This window comes from Dysidea avara, chromosome 12 (assembly GCF_963678975.1).
Source record: "Dysidea avara chromosome 12, odDysAvar1.4, whole genome shotgun sequence".
Taxonomy (NCBI): Eukaryota; Metazoa; Porifera; class Demospongiae; order Dictyoceratida; family Dysideidae; genus Dysidea; species Dysidea avara.
This window is the reverse complement of record NC_089283.1, coordinates 9,083,959-9,109,686: the sequence shown is the minus strand read 5'-3', so window position 1 is coordinate 9,109,686 and position 25,728 is coordinate 9,083,959. Positions and strand designations below refer to the sequence as shown.

Here is a 25,728-nt window from a genome sequence, read left to right as displayed (position 1 = left end):
TTTACCATGCAATACATAATACACATGCCCATCTTCATATGGGCATCAATATAGTATTTAAAACATGTTGTTCATCACTAGCTAATCTATGCATGGAATAGCTAGACCTGCAGTAAATGTGTGCACGAGTCTTATTTCGCCAGCAGCTAAATGTACTTACTCGGAAGCTACTGTGTTGAAACAGTTACTCTTTATTGGTGTGAAGCTGCAATGCATAACTGGACTATGGGACATTCTTGATATAAGCCACTAGGTGCTTATAATACCACGTGATGACTTAGAGATGTGTCAATTTCATCCTAGAGGAAATACAATATTCCAAACACATACCATTTGTATAGGCTACAAACCCAGGAAGCAGGTGCTCTTGTATGGAGCCTCTTGTGTGACGTGCAAACCAAGCGCTTCAGGGTTGGTATTCTGATCAGAGTTCTGACCGCTTAAAATCAACTCCAGATCTTGCTCCAAATACTCTACAATTTATTGGTATTGAATAGAAGGCCGAAGGCGAATCCTTGCCAGCCTTTATAATCACGTGATCTTGCCTCTATTATTAGTTGTACCACAATTACAAACCCCGGGGAAATCCCCTGAGAACTGGAAAGGCTAGGAAAGGGCATTCTGAGAGCTTTGACTCTGGCCCGAGCTTGAAAATGAAAGAAATCCGGTGAGTTTTATGGTGATAATCCGTGAGAATTGGTAGGCTTAACTAAAAATCTGTGAGTTTAGAGCTACTGCTTGCCGTGAGACCTTGAGCTTGGTAGTGAAATCGTGAGTCTCACGTGACGGTTGGCAGGCCTGCAAGGTATGTAAGGCCCCTATTCGGTGATTATTAGTTTCTCATCCAGCCTTTCTAATTATTATGATGCGGGCGGGAGGGTATTACCATTATGCCATTATTTTATAATATTAACACACTGATGTACAGACCCTGTCCAAATTGTCTTTCTTTCTTACTACAAACATTTCCTTTACCAGCTGATTCTACTTTTCGTGATTGCCAACTGTTTTTCGACAGTCAACTGAAAGCCTGCTTTGATGAAGTCGATAGAGCACAATTGCAACTGACACTGCAGCAATTTGCTAAGGAAAACAACAGCAGTTCTCCTGGTGATATATAGCCCATTGTAGCGTTCATCAACAAAAATTATAACAGTTTGGTATCACGTGTTCTTCTGAGCATGCGCAGAGTAAATAATGGCTTACCATGCGGTAGCTTAAGAAGGATGCGGGCGGTGGATGAGAAACTAATAATCACCAAATAGGGGCCTAATGCTGAATATACGAAAATATGAGGAATTTTACAGCAAGATTTCAGATTTCAAAAATCAGCTAAGATTTGAGATTTCAACACGTTAAAGAAGCTGTACGAGATTTCAAAGGATCGAGGTGCGGACCCCTGGAACATAGATTATCGAGAGAGTCTATGCCTGGAATTAAAGTGAGACGAGCTCAGCTATCCAGCAAGTGCGGTCCAGAAAACCGTCCCCTGGTCTACGACCCTGGAACCTCTTTCTACTGCTGCTCAGTTTTAAATGTAGCTAGCTAAGTTTAAGAAACCCGGTCTACACGTGATTAAAATATGTGCGTAGGGGGAGCTTACTCGAAACAATTGGCAATTCTCGAATAGTCTCTAGGCTGCGATCCTGTAGTACTAAAGGGAGGAAATACTGTCTGACCGAATCACTTGTTTAAGATGGCTATACCTCAAGGTTAGTTTAAGCCTGTCTAGTTCATCATGAATTGTAGAAATAGTTGCATGTACCCTTTGTATCCATAGTCTCGTGGCCAGACCCTTTCCGCTCAGCCACTTATCGTTAGGCGCCGTGCCACAAGGATCTGGAATACCGGTAGTTCGTGATAAAAAAAATAAAAATAAAAATGCTCTCACCAGTGGTTGGTGAGTGTTAATTGGCTCACGCGATCCTTTAAGCGCCCAAGAAGTGGAATTACTGAGAGTGTTGCTTAACAGAGGAGGGCGGAAGCGTTTTAGACGCTACTTAATAAATATTACCTTAATTGCATAGTTCTGTTCAAAATCTCACGTAAACCTCAGTAGTCTCAATACAAAACCAGCAAATGGTGGGGTTAACTAGATCTTTAGACTCATATGCTTTGTGTAAGAATTAGGCCACTCCAAATAAATTTCCTGTCCTGACCTCAGGCATATTTGCATGTAGGTGGGCGGTCCATTTCCATTATTTCATTATGAGATTGGCAGCATTTCAAGCCATTATTTGCCTGGCACAGCTATAAAAAGCTCCACAAAAGCATGTTCCTTCCTTTTCAAGGTGCTAAAATAACACAAACATGAAGTTTGGGCTGATCTGAGAGCACTGGTGGCACGTGAACTGACACTGTTTTAAGATGGCTTTTACTAAGCCTGTCACTGTGCAAGAATAACCAGAAAATAATAGAAGAATATGGAATAATGGAATATTTAGAGCTGACAGTGAACAGATGCGGGCAGTAGACGGGAAACAGGAAATTTATTTGGAGTGGCCTTAAGGTGATGTAATTAGTTTCGTAAAAGCACTTGGTTTTCTAGGCAAAAATCAATGAAACACTATTTCACACGTAACGAGTTTAACACTAACCAGGTATGTTTATTGTAAGTAAAGCTATGATGCCACGCTTTGTTACATCATCCGCACATTTAGCTGATGCTGAAAAACGAGGGTTTACATAATTCATTTTAATGGCACTTAAGGCACTTCCACCCTCCTCTGGTTGCTTAAGATGGACTAAGAATGACACTCTGACTGATCTACAGACCCATGTAGGTTTTGTCTTAAAGCCACTAACACTACTACAAGTGAGCATGGCTTAATAAACAATGGGACAAGCTCATTTCATGATTTACAGGAAAAAACAAGCAAAAACTTTTGAACCGTACTGCGCTTGTCAAGAAGAGCCAACACTCTGGTTCTACTCTGGTATGGTTTCCATGATGCCATCAAAATGGGTGATGGCAATTACATTCTTAAATCTCTAACTGTCATTTTCAATCAAACTGGCAATTATACCAAAGAAGGGTTCCTATTGTTGGCTCAGTCTTCCTTGCTTACGTGCTGAAATGAAGTGATCACGAACTGTTAACACCCATGGCCGAGTTGGTATCAATGTACCCGTAGATCTCCACATGGAACACATGAACAGGAGACCCAAAGACATGATGCGAGGCTTGAGGTCCAAGATCACTTCTGAAAGCACATGTTGAGTGTTTTAAGGATAAGCTGTCTGTGTCAATTTTGAAAACACTTATAATGTAACTGCAACTAAAGATTTTCACTCAATGCCATTGTTTGACAAGGATCTACAGGAGTTGAATTAAGGACCAATTAGTGGCAGATGAAGTATTATCTTATAATTATACAAGACTGGCACCACAAGGGATATAGAAAGTCTAAACCGTTAATGATGTCAATCAATTGGGAAAAACAAAGAGTGGGTAAAGCAGCAAATGTTAACTTATGAAACTTATTTTACATTTTTCTAGTACCACTGTAAATTACTATATACATCTTTGTTACAATACACAGCAAACTACATAAATCACAGCATTTGCATGCAGTAATATTTGCATGTTTGCCATAAAATAAGAAGTCTTTGAATAGTAAAGATCTACGGTAGATGCTTTGATTTTCCCCATGATATTTCTTGGCAGACTCTTGTCACTTTATTCCCAGTGATATAATAGCTTGGGCATTTTCGCCTGCTCTTCCAAATCTCTTGGACCATTTCCTCAAGTGTGTTTGGAGTGTTATAATTAATCACTCTCAAAATATTGTTGCAATGACCAAAAGCAGTAGACACAATAATGACTCTCAAGTCTCAACTTAGTTTCAGGTTTGCAAAATTCAATTGCAATCTCCTCTCGTAAATTGCAATTGGTATCACATGCTGCACTGGACACATCAATTAGTCTGAAACACAGGAAACTGTCAGGAAGACCAGGTGGTTCAGTAAAAATAATACTTTTCCAGCAACTTTCTAACATTATACATATCTTGCCGCAATCCTTTCATGATCTACAAAGACAATTGTCTTTGTAGTCTTAGTCCTCCTCTATAGTGGCTTTTTGTTAGTAATGTATATACTTAACTCTGGGCAGGGTTCTACTACCAATTTGATGTTAGGCCTATATATCAGGAAGCAGACCTATAATTACTGGATTCTGCATAGTTAGATGAGATTTAACACTTATTTGTCTAGCAAGTGTGCCCTTAGTGGCTGTTGCAGTCAGGGCCATAGTCTTGGTAGTAAACTTCTGACAATTCTAAAACGAGTCTGCAAAAGCAGATCTAAATTCATCTCCCCTGTAAAGGAAAAATGTAATGACGATATCCTATTTACCAGAAACTTCATGCAGTGTGTTCTGCAACAAGTGCTTTCAGCCTCTCCTGATAAGGCAAGAAGGTGCTGTTGTCAACATACTATGGTATCTCTGAGTAAGTAGTAGGTTCTTAGGACTGATTTAAACTAACTGAACATCACCATTGTAGGCACGCTTGTAATAGCATTGTCATCATGTTGAGATTTGCCAAGAAATTCATGATTTATGTATTTATGTGAATGACTTGCATCTTTCAGGAAATGTATGATAGAATTGGTCACCTTGAATCGTACCAACTGACCCTTGTGACTCAAAGATTTTTTAATGTACTTCAGTGGCTATAAATAGTGTGTGTGGAGGTGAATAAATTAAATTATGCATGACTGCAAAAAGTCAGTTGTGGTAAATACTTGTATGTAGCGCCGACCACAGAGGGGGCAACTTGGGAATTTTGCCCCGGGCCCCAGCCTGAAAGGGGCCCCAGGAGGCCCCATGAAGGGCCCCTTGAATATCTGTTTAAAAGATAGATATACTCTAATAGAGCAGTCAGATATAAATACTCTAATAGAGCAGTCACAGTATTCTTCAGAGGAGCAGTGTAGCAAGCTTATAGATAAGGAGATATTGTTGGTTAGGGGTAGCTATTGTCATTGTTAGCAGGTCATGAACTTTTTTTGGTCTCAACTTACAGCTTGGGTGAAGTTGTCATTCAGAATGGAAACCTCCTTGCCCCTGGGGCCCCACTTTACCTCTTTGCCTTGGGCCCCTTAATTTCTCTGGGCGGCCCTGCTTGTATGTACAGTACCACTTGTTTGTACATCCCATACGTGTCTAGTACAGCATGCTTAGTATGTACAAGGACGCAAATATTTAGCTACTTGCATATTTTTTTTATTTCTATATGAGAGAAAACATTTTTACATCTTTGTGTAGCTAATTGACACTAATATTGAAAAGAAGTAAATTACGGTATATGATGGTAAATGTGATATCACCGAAAGCTTAATGTTGTTGTACTCCAGTTGCATTTAAGACTCGCATGCAATATATAAGTCTGAATAGTAAAGGAAGTATGGCAAAGATGATGGATTTGCCTGACAAACGTATCTTTTGCAGATACAAAATGCTCCTGTAGTTGTTGCTCTCTCTCTTCAATTTTAGGGCACGCATCTAGTATTTGCCATGAATAGTCGACTTTAGGGGGTGCATGTAGTAGTTGCTGCGAGTAGCCAACTTTAGGGGATGCAACAAGTAGTATTAGCATTAGGGTTCACCTTTGGTTCTTCACCTTTACGGTTAGGTTCTTCTTTATACAGCTTGCTTCTTGAGTCACATTTATAAGATAGAAAAGAAAGGAAGCAAGGGAGCTAGCAGCGGTAGAACATCCGGTAGCATGCACACTGGGCTATCACATTGGGCTATCACATTGGGCTATCACATTGGTGTTCTTGGGTTTGAACCCAGATCAGGATTGGGCTATTTTTTTTTGTTTCAATTACCTTTTTGGTTACCATTTTTGTCTGTTATATAGGGACCTGAAATAGGGTGAAAAGAGTGATACCCTTATGATTTCCGATTGATAAGTGGCTGAACGGAAAAGGGTCTCGTCACGCGAGACTACTGTATACACTACATCATCACAGACCCTTTTGCTGGGGTTAGTGCTAGCTGAAAAGAAGTCAATAAGCCCCAGTTCGCGGCAAGGGTCAGGGCAGTAATCCCGATTCCGTAGGCTTTAATATCTAAGGCCTATCAGTCTAGCTGTTTTGACCCAGTATTGAACCCAGTACTCAATCATAAGGCCACTCCAAATAAATTTTCTGTTTCCTGTCCATTGTCTGCAGTTTACTGTCAGCACTAAAGTATTCCATATTTCTTCCATTTTTCCAGTTACATTGTACAGGCTCAGTAGTAACGACCTCATAAGGTGTCAGTATGCTATCAAGTTGGCACACAAATTCACATTTGTGTTATTCCTGCGACTTAAGGTACAAGCATAAGCATGCTTTTAATGCATGGTAGTACCAGGAAAAGAATGGCTTTAAAAGCTGCCAATCTTAAAATAGTGGAAATGGACCACCTGCCTGCATGCCAATATGCCTAGATGTAGGAATGAAAACAGAATTTATTTGGAGTGGTCCAATGCTCTAATCATAAATATGTATTGTATAATCTTGTTGCACAGCTGAATTGGATGCTCTTGATGCAGCACAAAAGAAGACAGTAGTTGCCTTTAAAGACAAGGACTATGATAAATTTCTGGAGACCTTTGTGGAGGATTGTACGTTTGTTCCTAATGGTAGTGCACCAGTAAAAGGAAGAGCTGGTAAGTATGGTCACTTTGGTGCCAGTTACTTCATAGATCCTTTACACTCCAACAGGGAGCACTAGATGTCTAAGTTAGGTCAGTTTGCCCGAGAGAATAAATATTTATCAAAAACCCTGCTCCCCATGCAAGGATCTATGGTTCAAGGGCATGGCTATGCAAAATTATTTTGAATGTTGATTTTAAAAGCACAATTTTTTAGCAAGTACATGTATACAGGGGCAATCATTAGAATTATTGTAATACAGTGGAACCTGTATATAATGGTAACCTTGGGACCAGATATATCTGGCCTTTATATACAGGTGGCTGTTATAGAGAAAACCTGCATAAGGCGGTTAGCAGCATTTTAGTGGCTATGACCGTTATAAATGAGTAATTATCATTAAGAGGCCTGCACCAACCGCAATAGAGTATGAATATTTTACTACAGAAAGGGTAAGGTAAGTCTATGAATGTTGGTTATTGCTATTGAATACGCTTAAGCAATAAAGCCTGATAGATTATATAGTATTCATTGAAAGGCAAGAAGTGTGATAATTTGCATTAATTGAAACGGTGCAGCGGTACCAGGCAATTGGCTTAACAAGCCACCATAAAACGTAGCGACCGCTATACGAAGGAGAAAGTTATGTATACACTGATTCATAGGCGAATTGTTGGTTGGCCGTTATACGTGTTAGACAGGTGACCGCTTAATGCAGACCACAATGCATACATTTGTTTGGGAAAATATTTGGGACCTCGTGACCATGGCCGTTATGTAGAGGTGACCGCTTAATCCAGGTGACCGTAACACAGGTTCCACTGTACTATTTATGTGACTGTCTTAGCAAAAGCTTACATAGCTCGCACAATTTCCAAATTTCTCTTTTAATTTTATTGTCTCAGTATTTTCTACAGTGTCCAAGGAATGGGTAACCAAAGTCTAAGCCTATTGTCATGGTGAATAATTTTGAAATTATAGCAATTTTGAAATTATAGCATTAGACCAAAGCAAAGGCAAAAACATCAATTTGTACAGTGACTATACTGAAAATAGATTACAGGAGCATTTGCATACTTAAATGGAATTTGGCTAAAATGTTCAGCATGAGTTGGCAAATCCACCAAAGTAGTTTTTGTGTTCATTTGCACATCCATGCAAGTATGACAGCATTTCAAGTGAAGATAATCTTTTCACATCTACGTATCACATTGAAAAGAATCACTTGTGCCATGCAAGCCCTTTAGGCACTTTCCATGAGCAAGTGAATGAGATGGTATAATTATAGGTTTAATTGATTTGAGACTTAAATTGCTATATATTTTAAACCAGGTGTGCTCCCACAGCTTGCTGATGGCTGGCTGTGGCGTGTGCCTGGTTTACCTATCTATCTACCTATCTATGTCTGTATGCACTCATGTGAGCAAAAGCATTAGCTGTGAAAAATGCTACATGTGAATATAACCTGTACTGTATTTTTGCATTTGACTCAAAGAATAAGAATAAGGTGGTTTAATTTCCCAGTTTAATAACAGGTGCTTGATATTACTGTACTTGGTGGCACTCAGGTGGATGTAAACAAACTATAGTAGAGCTGCAGGTGTATAGATGACCTCCCTTATTTCATTGCTTTTCATTTCTATAATACCTACTCAAAAATGTTTTTGTAACATAATGTATGACTGGTGAACCAATGCATACTGTATCCAGGGGCAGATCTAGGATTTCAGAAGGGGGGGGGGGGGGGTTTATCCACTATCAGCATCTAGCTTTAGGGGAGGCCTAGGGGCATTATGTTTCCCACAGGGAAATTTTGCTTTCTGCATGAGATTGAATTTGGTAATAATTTTGGCTGAAAAACTATGTCGCTTTGTTTAAGCTCACAATTCCTACAGTATATATACATGTAATAATAACAAAGTGACATCATTATTCCCTAGCAATTGTAATATTAGCTGTCATATATGAAAGGCATGCACAGCCAGTAGCTTAAAATCAGTTTTTAACATATTAAAGAACAGAAAGGAAGCTAGATGATTAGTTACACATGATCAATAATAAACATGTTTGCCATTGTGTTTTGAAGAATAGTATATGCTTTACAATCACATGGCTTGGCCCAAACTAGCTATTTTGTAATGTCTATAAACAGTCAATGAAGAGAGCATCTACATGTGTGACAAGTGTTAGTGGAGGGAGCAGATTGACTTACCAGTGTATGGAATACATGTGCACTCAGGATGTGTAGCATGCTCCAGCTAAGGATTCTGGGGGCATGTTCCCACAGGAAATTTTGGAAAAAATAGCTATCACAAGATTGAGTCTGGAAGGTATTAAATCTCTACTTGAAGTATAGTTGTAGCAGATGCCAAATATTTTACTATTTTATTTGCAAGAGGTCAATCCAAGCATCAAGTTTTAGCTACAATTAAAAATGCCCACTCTATATTAAACAGTTGTTTTCAGAATTGGTGTTTTATATTATGATCCAGTACATAAAGGTGACTATAAATTTTGGTATATGGCAGGATGATTGGCACAATGGTGAGATAGTAGTGCACAGGGTCAAGAAGAATATACGTGGGTTTAATTTCAGCGTACGTACTAGTCTTACACAGAAAAGTTTAATGATGGATGTTCTATTAGAGTATCATGATTTTTAGCAGAGTCTTACCCCGAAGTATATTTTGAACCCCTCTTGCTGATTCTTTAGAATAGATTAGTTATTCCCCTAGCTCTTTCCATCTTTTCATTGCCCACTCATGCATAAGATGCAATTGTATCTGTACTACAGCTTCAAGTACGTAGCTTTCTAGTTTGCACATATAAAATTTGGAAGGGGTGCTTCAGTCCCCATGCACCCCTGCGTAACCAGTACCACCAAGGCGTTATAATGTTGAGCTCTCCAAAAAGTTTCCTTCATAGAGGTGATGTGATGTGTCTGATAATGTAGTGGACTCCCAGAAAATCCCTTTCTTAAAACCTTTTCCTCGGTTAGGTCAGGAGCTCATAGGCGGCGCAAAGGAGCATAACACTCAGGATATAGCTGTGCTCTAACCATTGTGAAATTCCTTTAAAAATCGTGCAGTAATTGCCTGGTTGTGCCTAGTTATGTTAGCAGGTAATAAGTATAGCCATGGAACAGTTCTGTTTCTTGTTCAGCGGAGAAAGATTACAAAATGGTTGTTGAACTTATTAGTGTAAGAGTTGTTCAAACTCTTAAGTTTATTATAGCACACAAGTACAGTCTTTGACTCCTGCAAAGGACTGCAAGCCGCATGCAGTGCTTATGGGTGCCTGCTCCTACTTATGTAGGTAGAATACTAGACTTATTATATGCTGAGTTGTAAATATTACAATTTCATTCTCACAATGATACAGTCCAAAGGCTTCCTTGTAAGTCTCTTACCTTACTCCCATAGGCAACTGTATGTACTATCAAGAGTTAATAGTAGTATTGTGGGGTATGCATACACATACTTTAATCCTCGTTATAAAGTTTAATAGCTCAATCAGTACTTTGTTGTAGACATTAATCTTATGTGGTGGTCCAACAGAGTTAGATAATGGGCCTCATATGTTACACATCTGTGCCTTTCCATTGCTGTGCATGCTCAGGATCACTTCTGCAATGTCGAATGTTAGAAAAATGATACCTGGTGGTGTTGTGTTTTAACCATCTCACTTTCCAGTTGTTCAGATGCAGAAGCCATTCTATGTTACTTTAGCAGGGCCGGAGGAAGCAGTCCGCACTTTTTCAGCATTAATTTTAAAAATATACATCCAAGTCGCTGATAGGCACTGGCCGATTATGCTGGCGGGTGTGTTTTGGAGAATGATAGATGCCTAAAGCATCTTACAAGCATTGTGATATAATGCCAGTAGAATATTTAGCTACATCATACTGTTAAATCCTTCCCCGTGACAATCAGTCATGGAAAAATTGAAACACTCTAATAGAACAGTCACCCTAATAGAGCACTCAGATACTTCATACTACAGCTGATTTATCAGTTAAACGATTTATGAAGCTAGCAAATACAAAATATAAATAGCTTTGCATGGAAGTGTACATAATTGGATGAATATTTGAGCACTGCAGCATAGCATGATAGGATAAGATTAAGCATATAGTTTAGTGCCTAGCTATAGCTATATACTGAGTTGTGACTTCATCACATTAAAATAATAATTATAAGTTATATATATAGCTATCAGTTTCAAATGTTATACACATGCTGCATACATATAGTAGCTAGCTATAACAAAAAGGAACAATACTGTATTTACATGTGTTACAACTGTATAATGTAAGAATTTAATTTGAACACATGATGTAGCTAGCTACATGCAGTGAGTTTAACACAAGTGTTAGTCAATAATTTGCTAGGAGATTTACATCTGCAATTTTGAGAATTTTTCTGGGGAAGCATGCCCCAGCGCCAGACCCCCTACCATTCACATAGCAAGCATTCAGCATTTCATATTGCCTACCCCTTGGCCTGACCACTTTAGAATTGCTTCCTCTAGCCCTGTTTAGAGCTTCACATAAACAATAGTTATTGCATTGTTTAACAAATTGACAATGTTTCATGTTTCGTTTACCACTGAACCACACAATCTGCACTGTAATGTCGCATGCAACTGCATGCTCTATAGCAGATTGCAAGTACATTTAGCAAAAGGCAGTACCAGCATACAGAAGTTTTAATAATGGTATAGTGTAAAAAATACAAATACATTTTTTATATTGCAGTGACAATATTTTAAGCTATACAGTGGTATTACTAGAGTGCTAGTATATGCATGCTTGTACAGGTGTGTGTTGTGATTCCTGATTGCTAAATGGCACACCTTACCACCTGCAGTGATTTGGTATAAGAAATTGAAATGTTTGCTTATTTACAGTGTAAAAGCATCTAAGATAGCTGTAGTGCTATAAGATGGCATTTCTGAATCAGTTCACAAACGATGTATAGAATTTAAATTAGTGGCTCTTACAGTAAGTAGATAAACTGTATGTGTCAATAAACACCAATGTGGTTAGCATTGTTCATGATTTACAGGTGTGAAAGCATTAGTTGAGGGATTGCATAAAATGGGAGTTGTAGACCTGCTGGTCACTATAGAAGATATATCTCCCATGGGTGAATGTATCTTTAAGAGAGGTGATCTTACTTTGTTGGACAAGGATGGCAAGAAGATTGATTTACTTAAGTGAGCTATAGCATCACTGTTAAATGCTACAGTATAAATTATCTGCAGCCAAGCTGTAAAAACAGTTGCCCCTACAAGTCTGGGGTAAAAAAGTGGTGAAATCAAAGGTGGCAGCCAAGAAATGACTGTGATGGTAGGTCAATAGCAAAAAATTCATAATGACAATTCAGAGGACTTTGTGTTTACCTACTCCAAGTTTCACTAGGATTCAGCACCAAATTCACGTCATTATTAAATTTTTTTGCTGTTAATCTACCATCATAGCCATTCCTTGGCTGCCACCTTTTTTCATCCCGGCATTTTTGAGAGGCTGCATCCTATGGTTTGGTTGTTTTGATGTGTAGATATCACTTTTTGTAATTGAAAGCTCCAAAGCTCAGCTTTGGAGCTTTTGATAATTTGTATGATCTATTTGGTTGTTGATTATAAAATTGCAACTGTGTTGAAAGTTCAAATGTGACTGAATCTGCGAAAACAGTTCTTATTGCCCAAGACAGGAAGTTAGATTTTTTTTACACAAACACAAAGCTTAATGAATGTACTAACAAATTTCACTGTCACAGTTGACCAGAGTAAAGTGGTCTGCTTTTGCTGGCTGCTTTTTTTAAGCACAGTGGCAAGCCGTACGAGTGGTCCGGGAGCCAGGAGATGGCTGTGTGTGGCTGTACAGCTCCATGGTGTTGGACAGTGACCTGTACTGTAAATTTCCTTTCATTTTAGCCAGTTCTGAGCCCTGAATGGTCCATAACTTGGCCTGCTTCATCCCAACATGTTCCTTTTCAATTTTGAGCACCATCTTGCCCGCCTTCCAGGGCCCCGCCTCCCACCCTTCTGGAGCTCGCCTGATACAGACAACATCGGTTTAAAAACTTCTAAAATGGCGGGAAATTTGGCTGTTGGCTACTTCATCAGTGGATGATCTGGAAGGTAAGAAATTGCTGTGAAACGTGTGCAAATTTGGTATACGTAGCTACCACCACTGGCCAACTACGACACTCTGAATATTTAAAACTGATATTTCTCGACACTTTTAGATGGGTGATAAGACCGGTTTTCCCAGAGCCAGTCACAAATAGTGTGACATGTATTGCAACTGAAGTCTCTACCAACGTTGAAACCGGGTCACTACTGCTGACCCGGATGACCCACTGACCCGGATGTGACCCGGATTAATTAAAGCCGAGACGTGTTTCAGCTAGTCTCGAGCGAGCGAACGAGTCTACATTTTGAGCGTTCCATTCGTGTTGAGTAAATATTGCAACTTCAGCCTAGCTGTAGGTTGAAGACCAAAAAAAAAAAAAAAAAAAAGGTCTTCACCTACTGACAATAGCTACCCCTCACCATAGATACCCTCAGTTTCGTGCTACATACTACACTTACTAACAAATGGGCGTGGCTGAGCGTATGTTGGTAATGCGATAAGTGGGCGTGGCTCACGAAAGAGCTACGCGATAGCGTTTATAAGTTTCCACGTCGTCAAACGAACAATTTCGTTTCTCACGTGATCCAATCCGGGTCAGACCCGGATAAATTGTAAACCGGGTCAGACACGGATAAATTGTAAACCGGGTCAGACCCGGATGACCCGGAGAAAATGTTACCTGGATGACCCGACCCGGTTTCAACGCTGGTCTCTACAGGGTGAATTTTAACAAAGCTAAACTCTCTACAGGATGACTTGTTATATAGCTGAGGATGATAGTTATTTAGCTGAACATTCTAATAGAGTATTAGCTGAATGTAAAGTCACTCTAATAACTACTCTTCCAAGGACCATTCCAACTAATTTCTCATCATTAAGCAGATGAGACTTGGTGTTGGTTCCCTCTGGTTCCATCATATTATTAGAACTCTCAGTGGTCAAGCATCACTTTTCAACCATAGGAAACATGGTCCACTGTTACAAGACCTTCAACATACTGCTCTATCTGTCTAACTTATAACAATCAGAGTTGGATGTTTAGTCCACTTTATGGTGCTTTTAATCCAATTCTTCTATACAGTAGCACTGAAATAACTTTCTATGATTAATAATCCATCTACATACCGATTTTCAGCTCATTCCCCTGGGCAGTTTGCCTGATAGGCATGAAAACAAATAGTTTATTTATTCACAAAGCTCAATTGCACAATTGTTACCTACATCTGTATTCGTGTTATACTGATATCTCCATACTCTTTATCTTGATTCCTTTCAAACCAAAAGGCACTCCTAAGATGGTTGATGTATCCACAAGCCAATGTTTAACTCATCCCTGAAGTGGTTACCCTGGTCATAACACTGTGAATGTCTATTGGATTCATAGAAAAATTGGTACTAGTGTTCAAGTTTAGAACCCCTTCAAATGTGCCAAATTTCAGCGTGATTGGAATACTGAGTTTTGTGTTTCATAGCGAAGTTTGTGAATTATGCAAAAAGATGCAGCAAAAGGAAAAAATGAACCAGGCAGGAAACTTAACTGTAAAGTTCATTACATTCAGATAAGTAATCATGGAGCTTCAAATGCATGAAAATTGATTTTTTCTTCTTCCTGTCATTACTTGGTGCACCGGCTTTCTTTGGCTGCATTTTGTGTGCCTTGATGTGCAAGGATAAAGAGCTTAAATCATGGTACAGATTTGGTTACTGTTCAGGATACATGCCTGATACATGTGATATATCTCAGAAAGTGAAATCATAATATTTGAGAATAGTAAAGTGTAATCAAATTTGTTTCCCCACTTCTGACCGTAAATACATTTTAAGCCCTAAGCTTAGTCAGTACGTATGCTCAGTATAAAAAGCTTGCATCTGTCAATTTGGAGAATTCCAAGGAAGGAATAAACATGTCCTGGGTTATACCCTTTGGATGTCCTTGTATGACTTTTCTATTAAAGAAGGACATCAATATTTCTTCCTGCTGGGATGTGTAAGGAAGCATAGGTGTCTTTGTGTTTCCCTTTGAATCGACCCCACCAAAAATGTACTGTAAGTATTACGTATAAACTTTATTTCACTGCACTAGTCTCACCACTTCCGGTACTTTTATGTTGTCAATCTAGGCATTTTGTGTTGCTGTTACATAGCTATATGCTAAATTTCAAGTCTTAGACATTGGCATGTTAAGAATGCTTTGATATTTGGAAAGTATGCAGGTATTTTATTCTGGTAAGACACCTGTGTACAGGTGTCTTTAGTTACTAGTAATTCACCTAGTCATGTTTTGCAACATATAATTACATATTTTATGAATACCATAGTACAGCTTCCCAACCAGTTTCACACACATAGCTATAGTTCAGATTGTATTTATTTCATCACAAACACCTAATAATAATGACATAATGACACCTTTGCAAAACAAAGTAACTAACATTGTTTCAGGTGTATACCTACTTTGTATTAAAGTTAAAGTTAATTGTGAAGTTTGTAGCATTACCAAAGTCCATTTGCGGATACTTGCCTGCATTCTCTTCTTTGGCCTCCCTTGGCATAGTAGTTCCTTCCCTAACAACTGTTGCATTCTCTTCTTTAGCCTCTCTTGGTGTAATAGTCTCTTCCTTGGCATCCCCTGATGTCACACCATTTAGAATAGCAGATGACAATTCTTGCGATACAGTGGTTGTCCGTTTGTACGCTCTGACACCATCTACTGAATGATGTCCTGTCCTACTCATAATAGTAGCCTCATCTAATTGGGCATCATACATCCTAGTGGTTGCTGTTGCTCTCAGTGAATGATTAGTATAATATCCCTGAATATTAGCATCCTTCATTAATCTTGGTACCACTTCAGCTATCTTATTATGGCCAATAGAGACAGTTTTGTACCAGCAATCCGCTTCTTCTGGGTTATCAATGGATGTAAGATAAAATGCATTTTGTGGACGGTTGTTTGGGCACAGCGAATTGTATAGCTTGTATAGATGAACCAAACACCGCTCTGGATTGGTCTTGTTTGCATGGTGTACCACTTCCTAGCTTGCAATGTTTCAGTCCCCCCTGGTTTGTTTTTGAGATATCTTGTTTGTAGTGAAGGTAAGCTGTACTATTGGGGGGCTCTACCAGTTGAACCTGCGATGGATAATGTCTCAGTCTTCGATGGTCATCACCACTTCTAAGTACAAAACATAACCCCATTAAATATACCAACGTATTCACCAACACCTGTGGTGAAAGATCACCCAACAATCCATTTTTCCACAAAATCTCCATTTCAGCTGTACTGATATCACTTGTACACATATTTACCAGTACCATTCAGTCTCTTTAATTCGCCATCCATTAGCTCACGAAAAGGTGTGAATTCCTTACCATCAAAAAAGTTAATATCAGTGTTACCAGCAGCTCTGATTGCTCTTTGTATTCCGCAGCATATCTGGTGAAAGCTATCAGAGGAGTGATGTTCCCAGTTACTCTTCCTTGTTTCTAGCATGAATCGTTGCAACCAGTGATTGATACCAACGTTACTCATCTTTCTAATGTCCACATGCAGCACTAAATCCACACCCAACACTAAATCGCAGCTACCTTCGTTTTCTGCAGTTCTTTGTAGACGTTCTGTGGCCCACTGTTGCCAAACTTGCTGAGCCCAACTGGTGTTTTTCAAAGTATTCTTTGGAACACGGCTTTCTTTAGCCTTTTTAATATCAGCATCGCTTTGTGGTGGACCAAAACGGCTAAGTTTTCGACAATCATTCTCGTCGTTCTCCCAAGATATCAGCTCACTTTCAACCTGCTGAGAGGCTTCAACCAACAGTGCATCCATCTCGGGATCCAGGTCATCGTATCCTCCGTTGCTTATAATAGCTGGTGCCAACAGTCCTGTATAATGCGCCGGGTTGACTGGAACTCCCATCGAAACTTTGCAGGAAAGGATCAAACTGTTTTATCAGAGAAGGACTAACGATTGCTTCATTCTTAGCAGCAGCACAGAACGCAACGTCCTCTCTTCGAGCCATTCTCTAAATGACTAAGACCAATTGGTTTTATCCATTTAATTGTAGTCAACTTTGACACGTTTTTCTTTTTCATTGGCAGATGGGCTTTAATTAAAGTTTTCTAGTCCTAATACACTGAAATGGTTGATAATGCTGGAAGCAAGAAGAGAAAAGCTGGACCTGATGATTCACCAGATAAGTGCCACTATGTGTTAAATAAGCAATTAATAAGAAATGTGAGGAAGATGATGATGCCATACAATGTGATTTATGTTGTATGTGAGTGCATGCTTATTGTGACAATGTTTCTCAAGAACAGTACAAAGCAATTAACACTCTATCCAAAATCAACAATTGTGTGTACTACTGCAATATTAATGATTGTCTAACTCATCTCAAAAGTATCATTAATGATTGGATGCTCCACCAGGCTGGGCTACCCCAACCAGATCTAACTGTCTCAACCTTATCAGTGGATCTTGAGCAACTAGCTTCAGCACACTGCAAAATCGAAAAGGCTGTGTCCGATTTGTATAGGTAATCACACACATTTGAGTGCAATTTTGGCTGTTACGAGTACAATTATTCCATAATTGCATGAAAATGCATGTGATTGCCTACTAATCACATAGTGACCACCCTTCGTGGTTTGTAGTACACATCTATCCAGATCTATGTGGCCATTAACTTCTACCAGGTGATTGCGTCATTCTTCTTTGTATTAACTACATCATTATTTTGTTGTTGCACTTAAAAGGCTTCACATCTCAGCAATTCTGATTGGCTACTCAAAATGTCTACATATGTTGCACTTAAAAGGCTTCTATTGTCAGCTTATTTGATTGGCTATTCACAATATCACTTTCTTGTTGCACTTAAAAGGCTTCTGTTATTCTGCTATTTTATTGGCTACTTTACAGTGCAATTACAGAAACAAGGCCATGCGATTTGGGATTAATTGCACTCCTACTATTGAGACTAATGTTACTAGTAATGTATGGCAAACTAAATCACTATGTGATTAGTCTAATAAAATAGAAACCTTGCAGTTGCAGGAGACAAAGCTGGTTGACTAAATCCAAACAACATCGAATGCCCTTGATAGACACACAGCCAATCCTACTCAACAAGTGCCTGATCGCAAATCCAATGTTGTTTTGCATGGTATCAATGAATGCTCTTCCAGAACATCTAGACACGAAAGACAACAGAGTGATGTTAAAGCCGTTTTAGAAACCCTTAGTATAAAGGTTCAGATAAACCCTGATCACATAATCGACTGCTTTCGTCTTGGGAAATTCAAACAGAATCAATCTAGGCCACGGCCCATCTTAATTAAACTCCAACGTACCATGGACGTAAATATAATTTTAGCAAACAATAGTTCCTTACCTTCCCCACTGATTATCAAACCTGATATGTCACCACAAGAAAGAGCAATAGAGTCAGTTTTACTAAAGGAAAGATGGTCCCTAATCAAGGCTGGTAATAAATCAAACTTAGCAACAATCGTATTTTTGTCAACAACCGACTTCATGGAGAAGTTATTAATGCAGTTTTAAATGCTCTTCATCTACAGCTTCGAATTCATCAGCTCAACCAATGGACATAACACACACGCAACAACCGCGCTCACAGGAGCAGTCTTCCTGATGACTGCTCAGCTACAAGTAGTTACAATGCTTCAAATTTCCAAAATCCCAATCATACTAAACTAAAAATCTTGAGTTTAAATTGTTGTAGTTTATGCAGTTCCAGAAAAAGAGCTCATTTCCAAGCCTTAATTGATGAACACAACCCTCATATTATTTGTGGCTGTGAATCACATCTTGATAGTTCTTATTACAGCATTGAAAGTTTTCCTCCTACATATACTGTATTAAGAAAGGATCGAGTAGAGGGTGCTGGAGGTGTATTCTTATGCATTAAGGAAGGCCTAGATGTATCTGAAGAACCTGTAAATGCTGAAATCATTTGGGCGAAAGTGTCTCCTTCTAAAAGAGCTCCCATTTATGTTTGCTCATTTTATCGTCCACCAGACCTGTCCATTGACCCCATACTGCAATTGGGATTATCTTTGAACACTCTTACACGTAGGTTTACTGAACTACCTAATATAATAGTAATGGGTGATTTCAACCCTCCAGGTATTAATTGGTTAGATGAAAGTGGTCAGCTTACCTCTAATCCTAGCTATGGAGTAGAACTAAATAATGTATTTCTCGATCAAATTAATGATATTGGCCTTAATCAATTTGTCAATACTCTAACTAGAAACAGCAACATACTTGATCTTGTTCTTTCTACCTCTTCTACCATTTTGGACCTAACTACTGCACCAGGAATGTTGGATCACGAGGCCGTTGTCTTCTATTATAATATAGATAATACAAATATTAATACTAAATCTGAACACAAAGTTGCTTTATATATACCACCGAGCTAATCTTGAGAATATTAAAAGAGACCTATATACTTGAATTTCAAACTTGTTTTCTTGGGAATGATCCTTACAGTAAAACTGTCGAACAAAACTGGACTGATCTAAAAGGTGCAATCAATGACAGTGTTGCAAAGTACGTGACATACAAAACAATACGTTCCAACTCCAAATTACCATGAATAAACAGAGAAATAAAGAGGGATATGAAGAGATGTAAACAATTATATAACGTAGCTAAAAGAACCAAATCTAGTAATGACTGGAATGCCTATCACAAGATTAAAAACTCTATAATTAGCAAGATTAAAGTAGCACACAATAATTATTTCAATAGAATGTTTGACAACTCATTTAATGGACAATTTTGGAAGTATATTAGAGCAAAACGTAAGGACTACCATAATATCTCCACCCTAATTGTAGATGGTGAATCTATTTCAGATATAAAGAGTAAAGCCAATGCATTAAACAACTATTTTGAGTCAGTCTTCACTAAGGAAAACTTATCAAATATCCCTTCCATGAATGGATGCAACAACCCTGTGAATGCTCTGCCTACTATGCCAAGTATTACATTTTCAGTGGCTGGTATCCAACATCAATTATCCCTATTAGATACCAACAAAGCCAGTGGACCAGACAACATTCATCCATATATCTTGAAGAATTGTGCAAATGAAACATCTCCTATACTGCAAGTTATATTCACTCAATCACTAGACACAGGTATACTACCTTCCGATTGGCTCGTGGCCACTGTATGTCCGATTTTCAAGAAAGGAAACTGTACTAGTACCGCAAACTACCGACCAATATCATTGACTTCTGTGTGCTCCAAAACTATGGATCATATTATATATCATTCCATAATAAATCATCTAAACTCTAACAACATTCTCATTGATACCCAGCACGGCTTCAGATCCCAGCACTCTTGTGTTACCCAACTTATTTCACTGATAGAAGACTTGTCATATGCTCTAGACCAACAGAAACAAACCGATGTCATTCTCCTTGACTTTGCTAAAGCGTTTGATAGTGTTCCACATCAAAGACTATTAGTTAAATTAAGACACTATGGTATCAACGATCACATCTGTCAGTGGGTCAATACTTGGCTGACCAGAAGGTCACAGCAAGTAACTTTGGACGGTACTTTTTCTGACTCAATAGCTGTTCACTCAGGAGTCCCTCAAGGGACGGTCCTCGGCCCTTTGATGTTTCTTCTATACATTAATGATATAACAGAACATGTAAATTTGCCACTACGGTTATTTGCTGATGACTGTTTACTTTACAGAATTATCACCACCAAGGAGGATGCCATTCAACTTCAGCATGATCTTGATCAACTACATGAATGGGCAACTAAGTGGCAATTAAGATTCAATGTAACCAAATGTACTATTATGCGGTTTACCAGATCATAATCACCAATCATTTTCAACTACAAGCTAAACAATCACAACTTGGGTACATCAAACCAACACTCCTACCTTGGTGTTATATCGGATAACAAACTATCATGGTCTCCACATATTAGTAATATAGCTGCTAAGGCTAATAGAACATTAAACTTCTTGAAACGCAATCTGAGTTGCTGCTCGTCTAACATCAAAGCAACAGCCTACCTTACGATAGTACGACCGTCAATGGAATACGCTGCAGTCATCTGGGACCCATACCACCATAACAATATTCAACAGATAGAGAAAGTACAGCATAGGGCAGCTAGATGGGTCCTAAATGATTTCAATCGATTCAGCTCAGTCACAGCTATGTTACAGCATCTTTCTTGGCCAAGCCTTCAGCTGAGACGTAAAACATCCAGATTACAAACACTTTTCAAAATTATACATCAAGATTATTCACTGTCAATTCCTCCTCATTTTATTTCAATGACAAGATCCACCAGACTATATCACCCACATCGTTTTATTCTACCAAACTCATCCACCTATTCACACCAACAGAGCTTTTCTCCAGATCAATTAAGGATTAGAACAACTTACCATCTTCCATAATTGAGAGCAACAATATTGACTCTTTTTCGGCAGAACTGCAAACATTGTATGGAACTCAATAACTGTAATCTTTGTAACTACTTAGCTAAATTCATTTTGTGATTGCTTTTTCCTGAGCATATTAGCTGTGCTGTCTGCTCAGTAACAATAATAATAATAGTAATAAAAGACACGCAGTGCTAGGATTCTTCAGTGGATAAACAACCCGAAGGAATGATGGAATAATCACTGAGGCGGAGTGTCTTACCTATACTTGTAAACCTCTTTCCATCATGCACCCATGCTTTGTGGAACTCAAGTCAACTCTTTTAATTTTAAATGCTTGTTTAGTAATAGATATCACAAGCTTAGTTTTACAGCTCTGAATGACATAATTAATTTTATTATTAAAGTTATTTATCAAGACTGCATAATATTTATAAACAGATGTTATATTTATTATATTCATGTGCATGCTTTGTTTGCTCCATTTAGTTATTGTCAAATTTGGCGCAAGGATGATGGAGAGTATCGTCATGTGTTTGAGATGCTGAACAGTAAGACACCTCCTCAACCTCCCAGCAGCTAGGTAACCAAGAAGACTAAGTTGAAATGAAACCACTAAACAGTAGAGCCTATATTTTGTGTGATTAGTTGTATGACTGTATATACAGCATTATAATAGGGGGACTTCATGGGGAGGTTCCTGGGGTTCCAGGAATGCCTTTGAACTAGTGGGCTTGCAGTCAAAACACCTGCATATCTTAGTTTGTTTGGCAGCACAAATACAGGGGCGGATCTAGGATTTCAGAAGGGGAGTGCTAACAGGGACATTTATAGTGGCTGGCTGGCTGAGAAAGGGATAACTGGTTGATACAACTACTGTAGTATAGTGTGCTTTATAGTATGCAAAACACACTCAGCATGCAGAGCATGTTCTATCTAGGGGGCTCTGGGGGCATGCCCCCACAGGAAAATTTAGCCTATTGAGCAATTAAATTTTATAGTAATATATTTTGACAGAAAAATGATGTCACTTTGTTTAAGTGGTTCACAATCCTTGTAAAGCATTGCGAGTCACCTTAGCATAATAATGATGAAATGACACCATTATCTATTCTTCAACAATTGTATTACTAGCTGTCATACATATAAAGGCCACAGCCAGCAACTAAGAATCTATATTCTCTATTATTTACATTTTAAAAAACAGGAAGAGGAAAGATATGTGGGTATCAGCTACACATACATGATCAATACTAAACAAAGTTTCCATTTGTGTTTGAAATACCTTAAGCTGGCCATGGCTTAATTTAGTGGTATACTAAACTTACCATTTTTAGTTGTTTTTTTTTTGTTGCTAAATTTAATACTGTACCTGTAAAATGTTTGATCAGTTGATTACATCAGTTCATGAATGAATTCATCAATATACGAGATAATTTTTAATACATTGTTATAGTGTGCTTTACAGTCTCATAGCTCAAACTATAATGTCAAAACAGTAACAATGAAGTGAGGGCTTGAGAGAGCGAGCATACACACCATTGTGTAGAGTACACGTGCATAGAACTTTCTAGCTAGGGGGTCTGAGGGCAGGCTCTCCTTTGGAAAAATTTGCAAAATGGCTACCACAAGTTGAATCTAAAAGTTATTTTTAGCCAAATAAATATTGTTGGTACAAGATGGATGAGTTCAATTGTAAGCACTTTTAGTTGAAAACAAAGCTACACACTTTAAATGTTATAGGATTTTAGGCAATGTATAATAGTGGATTCTCAAAGAGAATAAAGAATAGTTGATTGTAAGGAAGGCAAATAATATTGGCCTGTACACAGGAATTTCAAAAGGGGGGTTCTAAATTGAAGTGGTAGGCAATCCCAGATGTGGGAGTCTGGGGGCACAGCATATTCAATGTCCTGAGGATAGCCTCAAATTGCTTAAATGCAGAAATGCATTCACTGATTAAATAAACTTATCACACATCATTGTGTTGACAGAAATTCCTCTCAACATGGGCCCATCGCACACTAATATATCATTTCTAAGACTCAGGGTCATTTATTTGAGCTATAAGCTAAACCATACATTTAACCATTGTCCAAACATGGATAATAACCATAATAAAAATAACTGACAGACTCACACACTTGACACTTTAGAATTCATATCATTGAATGTAACAAGCTAGGCTTACTTGTGTTAGCTATATAGTTAACAGCCTATCAGTTGCAGTGTCCATCTAGTCTGGTGTTTATCACTGCTATTCTGGACTCCTTGTTAGAAAATATTTAACAAATTAAAGATACTGTAAGTAGAACAATAGAAGCCTTAGGCTGAGACAAAACCACTGTCTGCATTCCATGCATCTAAAGTGGTTTCGATTTACACAGATAACCTTGAAGCTTTGTGGTTAATACCTCTGGAAGCCACACATGGTTCAGCAGCTGGAGAAGCCATGGAAGGCTTGTAATGAATGCTAGAACACAAAATTTCCACTGAACCCCCCCACCCCCGGGCACAGGCCTGCTGAACTAGTTTTTGGCCGCAACTAACCCCCTTTTAGTTCCTGGGTACACTGACAGCGTAATTTCTGCAGTATTTTGAGCTTATAAAGTTGATAGGGACCCGCCGATTATGCTCATAATTTTACCTATTATGCTATGCTGCACTGCTCAAAAACTTACCTATTATGCTTAAATATATGCTCAATACTTACCCATTATGCTCAAATTATGCCCAATTATTTATGCTTCAGTTCCCATGCTCTAGTAATAATTTCCAATTTATGGATAAACAATAAGTGGCTGAAGCACAAACTTACTTGTCAAAATGTATATCACAGAAAAGATCGATATACTCTAATAGAACAGTCAGTTATATGATTGTTCTATTAGAGTTACTGACTGTTCTATTAGAGTATATCGATCTTTTTGTGATAGCTATTTTGATAAGCAAGAATTCATACTATTACACAAATATTCTACCTATTATGCTAGCATTATGCTCAATGCTTTCAGACACCTATTATGCTCATAATTATGCCAGCATAATCGGCGGGTCCCTAAAAGTTGACTTCAAGAAGTTTGTAAGTGCAAACTCCAGTAGATGTATAGTATATTTGTATTTTATTACCTTAAATTTATACTAAAAATAATAGGGTGATTCAGATAAATGTAGCATGGAACTCAGGGTGCTGCCTAACTGATAAAGCAGATAAAACAGCTCTTAGACACTGCAACCTTGTCAACATGCAAAGAAATTACTGCTTACTTACAAGAGAATGCATATGCATGTCAACCCAAGCATCAAGTATGTAGCAACAACTGAAAATACCCACTATGACATTAAATCACGTTTGAGGGTTTGGCAGTCTGGAGTTGTTTTCAGAAAGAATTATTGATGTTTTAAAATGATTCGTTCAGTACACTAAAAGGTATAAACTTCCTTTAAGTGATCATGATTATTGAAAAGCAGGATGTTTGGAACAATGGTGAGATAGCAGTGTACATACAGGTCATGAAGACACACAGGTAACTTCTTGAAAAACATGATGGATGTTCTATTAGATTAGTTAACTGTTCTATTAGAGTATTTTGATTTTAGCAGCTTTTAGGCTAGGTCTTACACAAGAAGTATAGTTTTGAACCATTCTGAGTAATTCTTAGAGAAGATTAGCCATTCCCCTCGCTCTTTCCATCCTTTCTTTGCCCATGCAGAGGTATAAGATGCAGTTGCATCTGTACTGCAACTTCTAAGAGCTTCTTAGCTTGCATATACTGTAGTAAAAATTTGGAGGAAGGGTGCTTCAGTACCCAAAGCACCCCCTAAATCCACCCTTGAAATATACACAACATGGGTAGTGTAATACGAAACTAACATTGATTTTCAAAAGTAGATAAAGGGAGAACAAGGGTAGCTATGCACCGAAACATCTTTAATATATTGAGATACTCTAATAGAACAGTCATATGTATTCTAATACAGCAGTCAAAACTACTCTAATAGAACATTCATAATGTAGTACTATCTTAGAATTAAAAATAATATAAACAGCATGGGCAGCATGAACCACCATGGTGTGTGCCAAGACTGCCAACCCTACTTGGCTTGTTCCTTTGAAATATGATTGTTCCGATAAGCTGCTGGAACATTAACAATAACACAATAACATCATTGCAGCCATTACTATACGTTTCGTTTCACAACTTTTTGTTCAGGCTTGAGGTCTGCACATATTTTTACTTGGCTGTTTGCGTATAAAGTCTTCGTATATAAATAAACTCTTGTATTTGTTATTCAAGACATTTGGTGCATGGATGATATAGAGAGTATTGTCACAAATTTGTGATGGACTCCTCATCAACTTCCAAGTAAGTATAAGTTACAAAGAAAGTGACACCATTATAAGCTTAACCTATATTTCCTGTTTGTAATATCGTAACATGTAAGGGGGCTCATGATCACTTACCCTACATCTAAAACCTGGCATGTATA

At 38.3% G+C, this 25,728-nt stretch overlaps 1 protein-coding gene across 1 annotated transcript; it reads left to right on the top strand.

Annotated features, from left to right (window-relative positions):
• The first annotated feature begins 1,573 nt into the window (after positions 1–1,573).
• LOC136240909 (uncharacterized) lies at positions 1,574–21,898 on the top strand. The gene is made up of 4 exons (XM_066031975.1): positions 1,574–1,712; positions 6,522–6,662; positions 11,715–11,865; positions 21,727–21,898. Exons 1-4 carry the CDS (start codon positions 1,697–1,699, stop codon positions 21,818–21,820), a joined length of 402 nt encoding a protein of 133 aa, XP_065888047.1. The 5' UTR covers positions 1,574–1,696; the 3' UTR covers positions 21,821–21,898.
• The last annotated feature ends 3,830 nt before the right edge of the window (positions 21,899–25,728 follow it).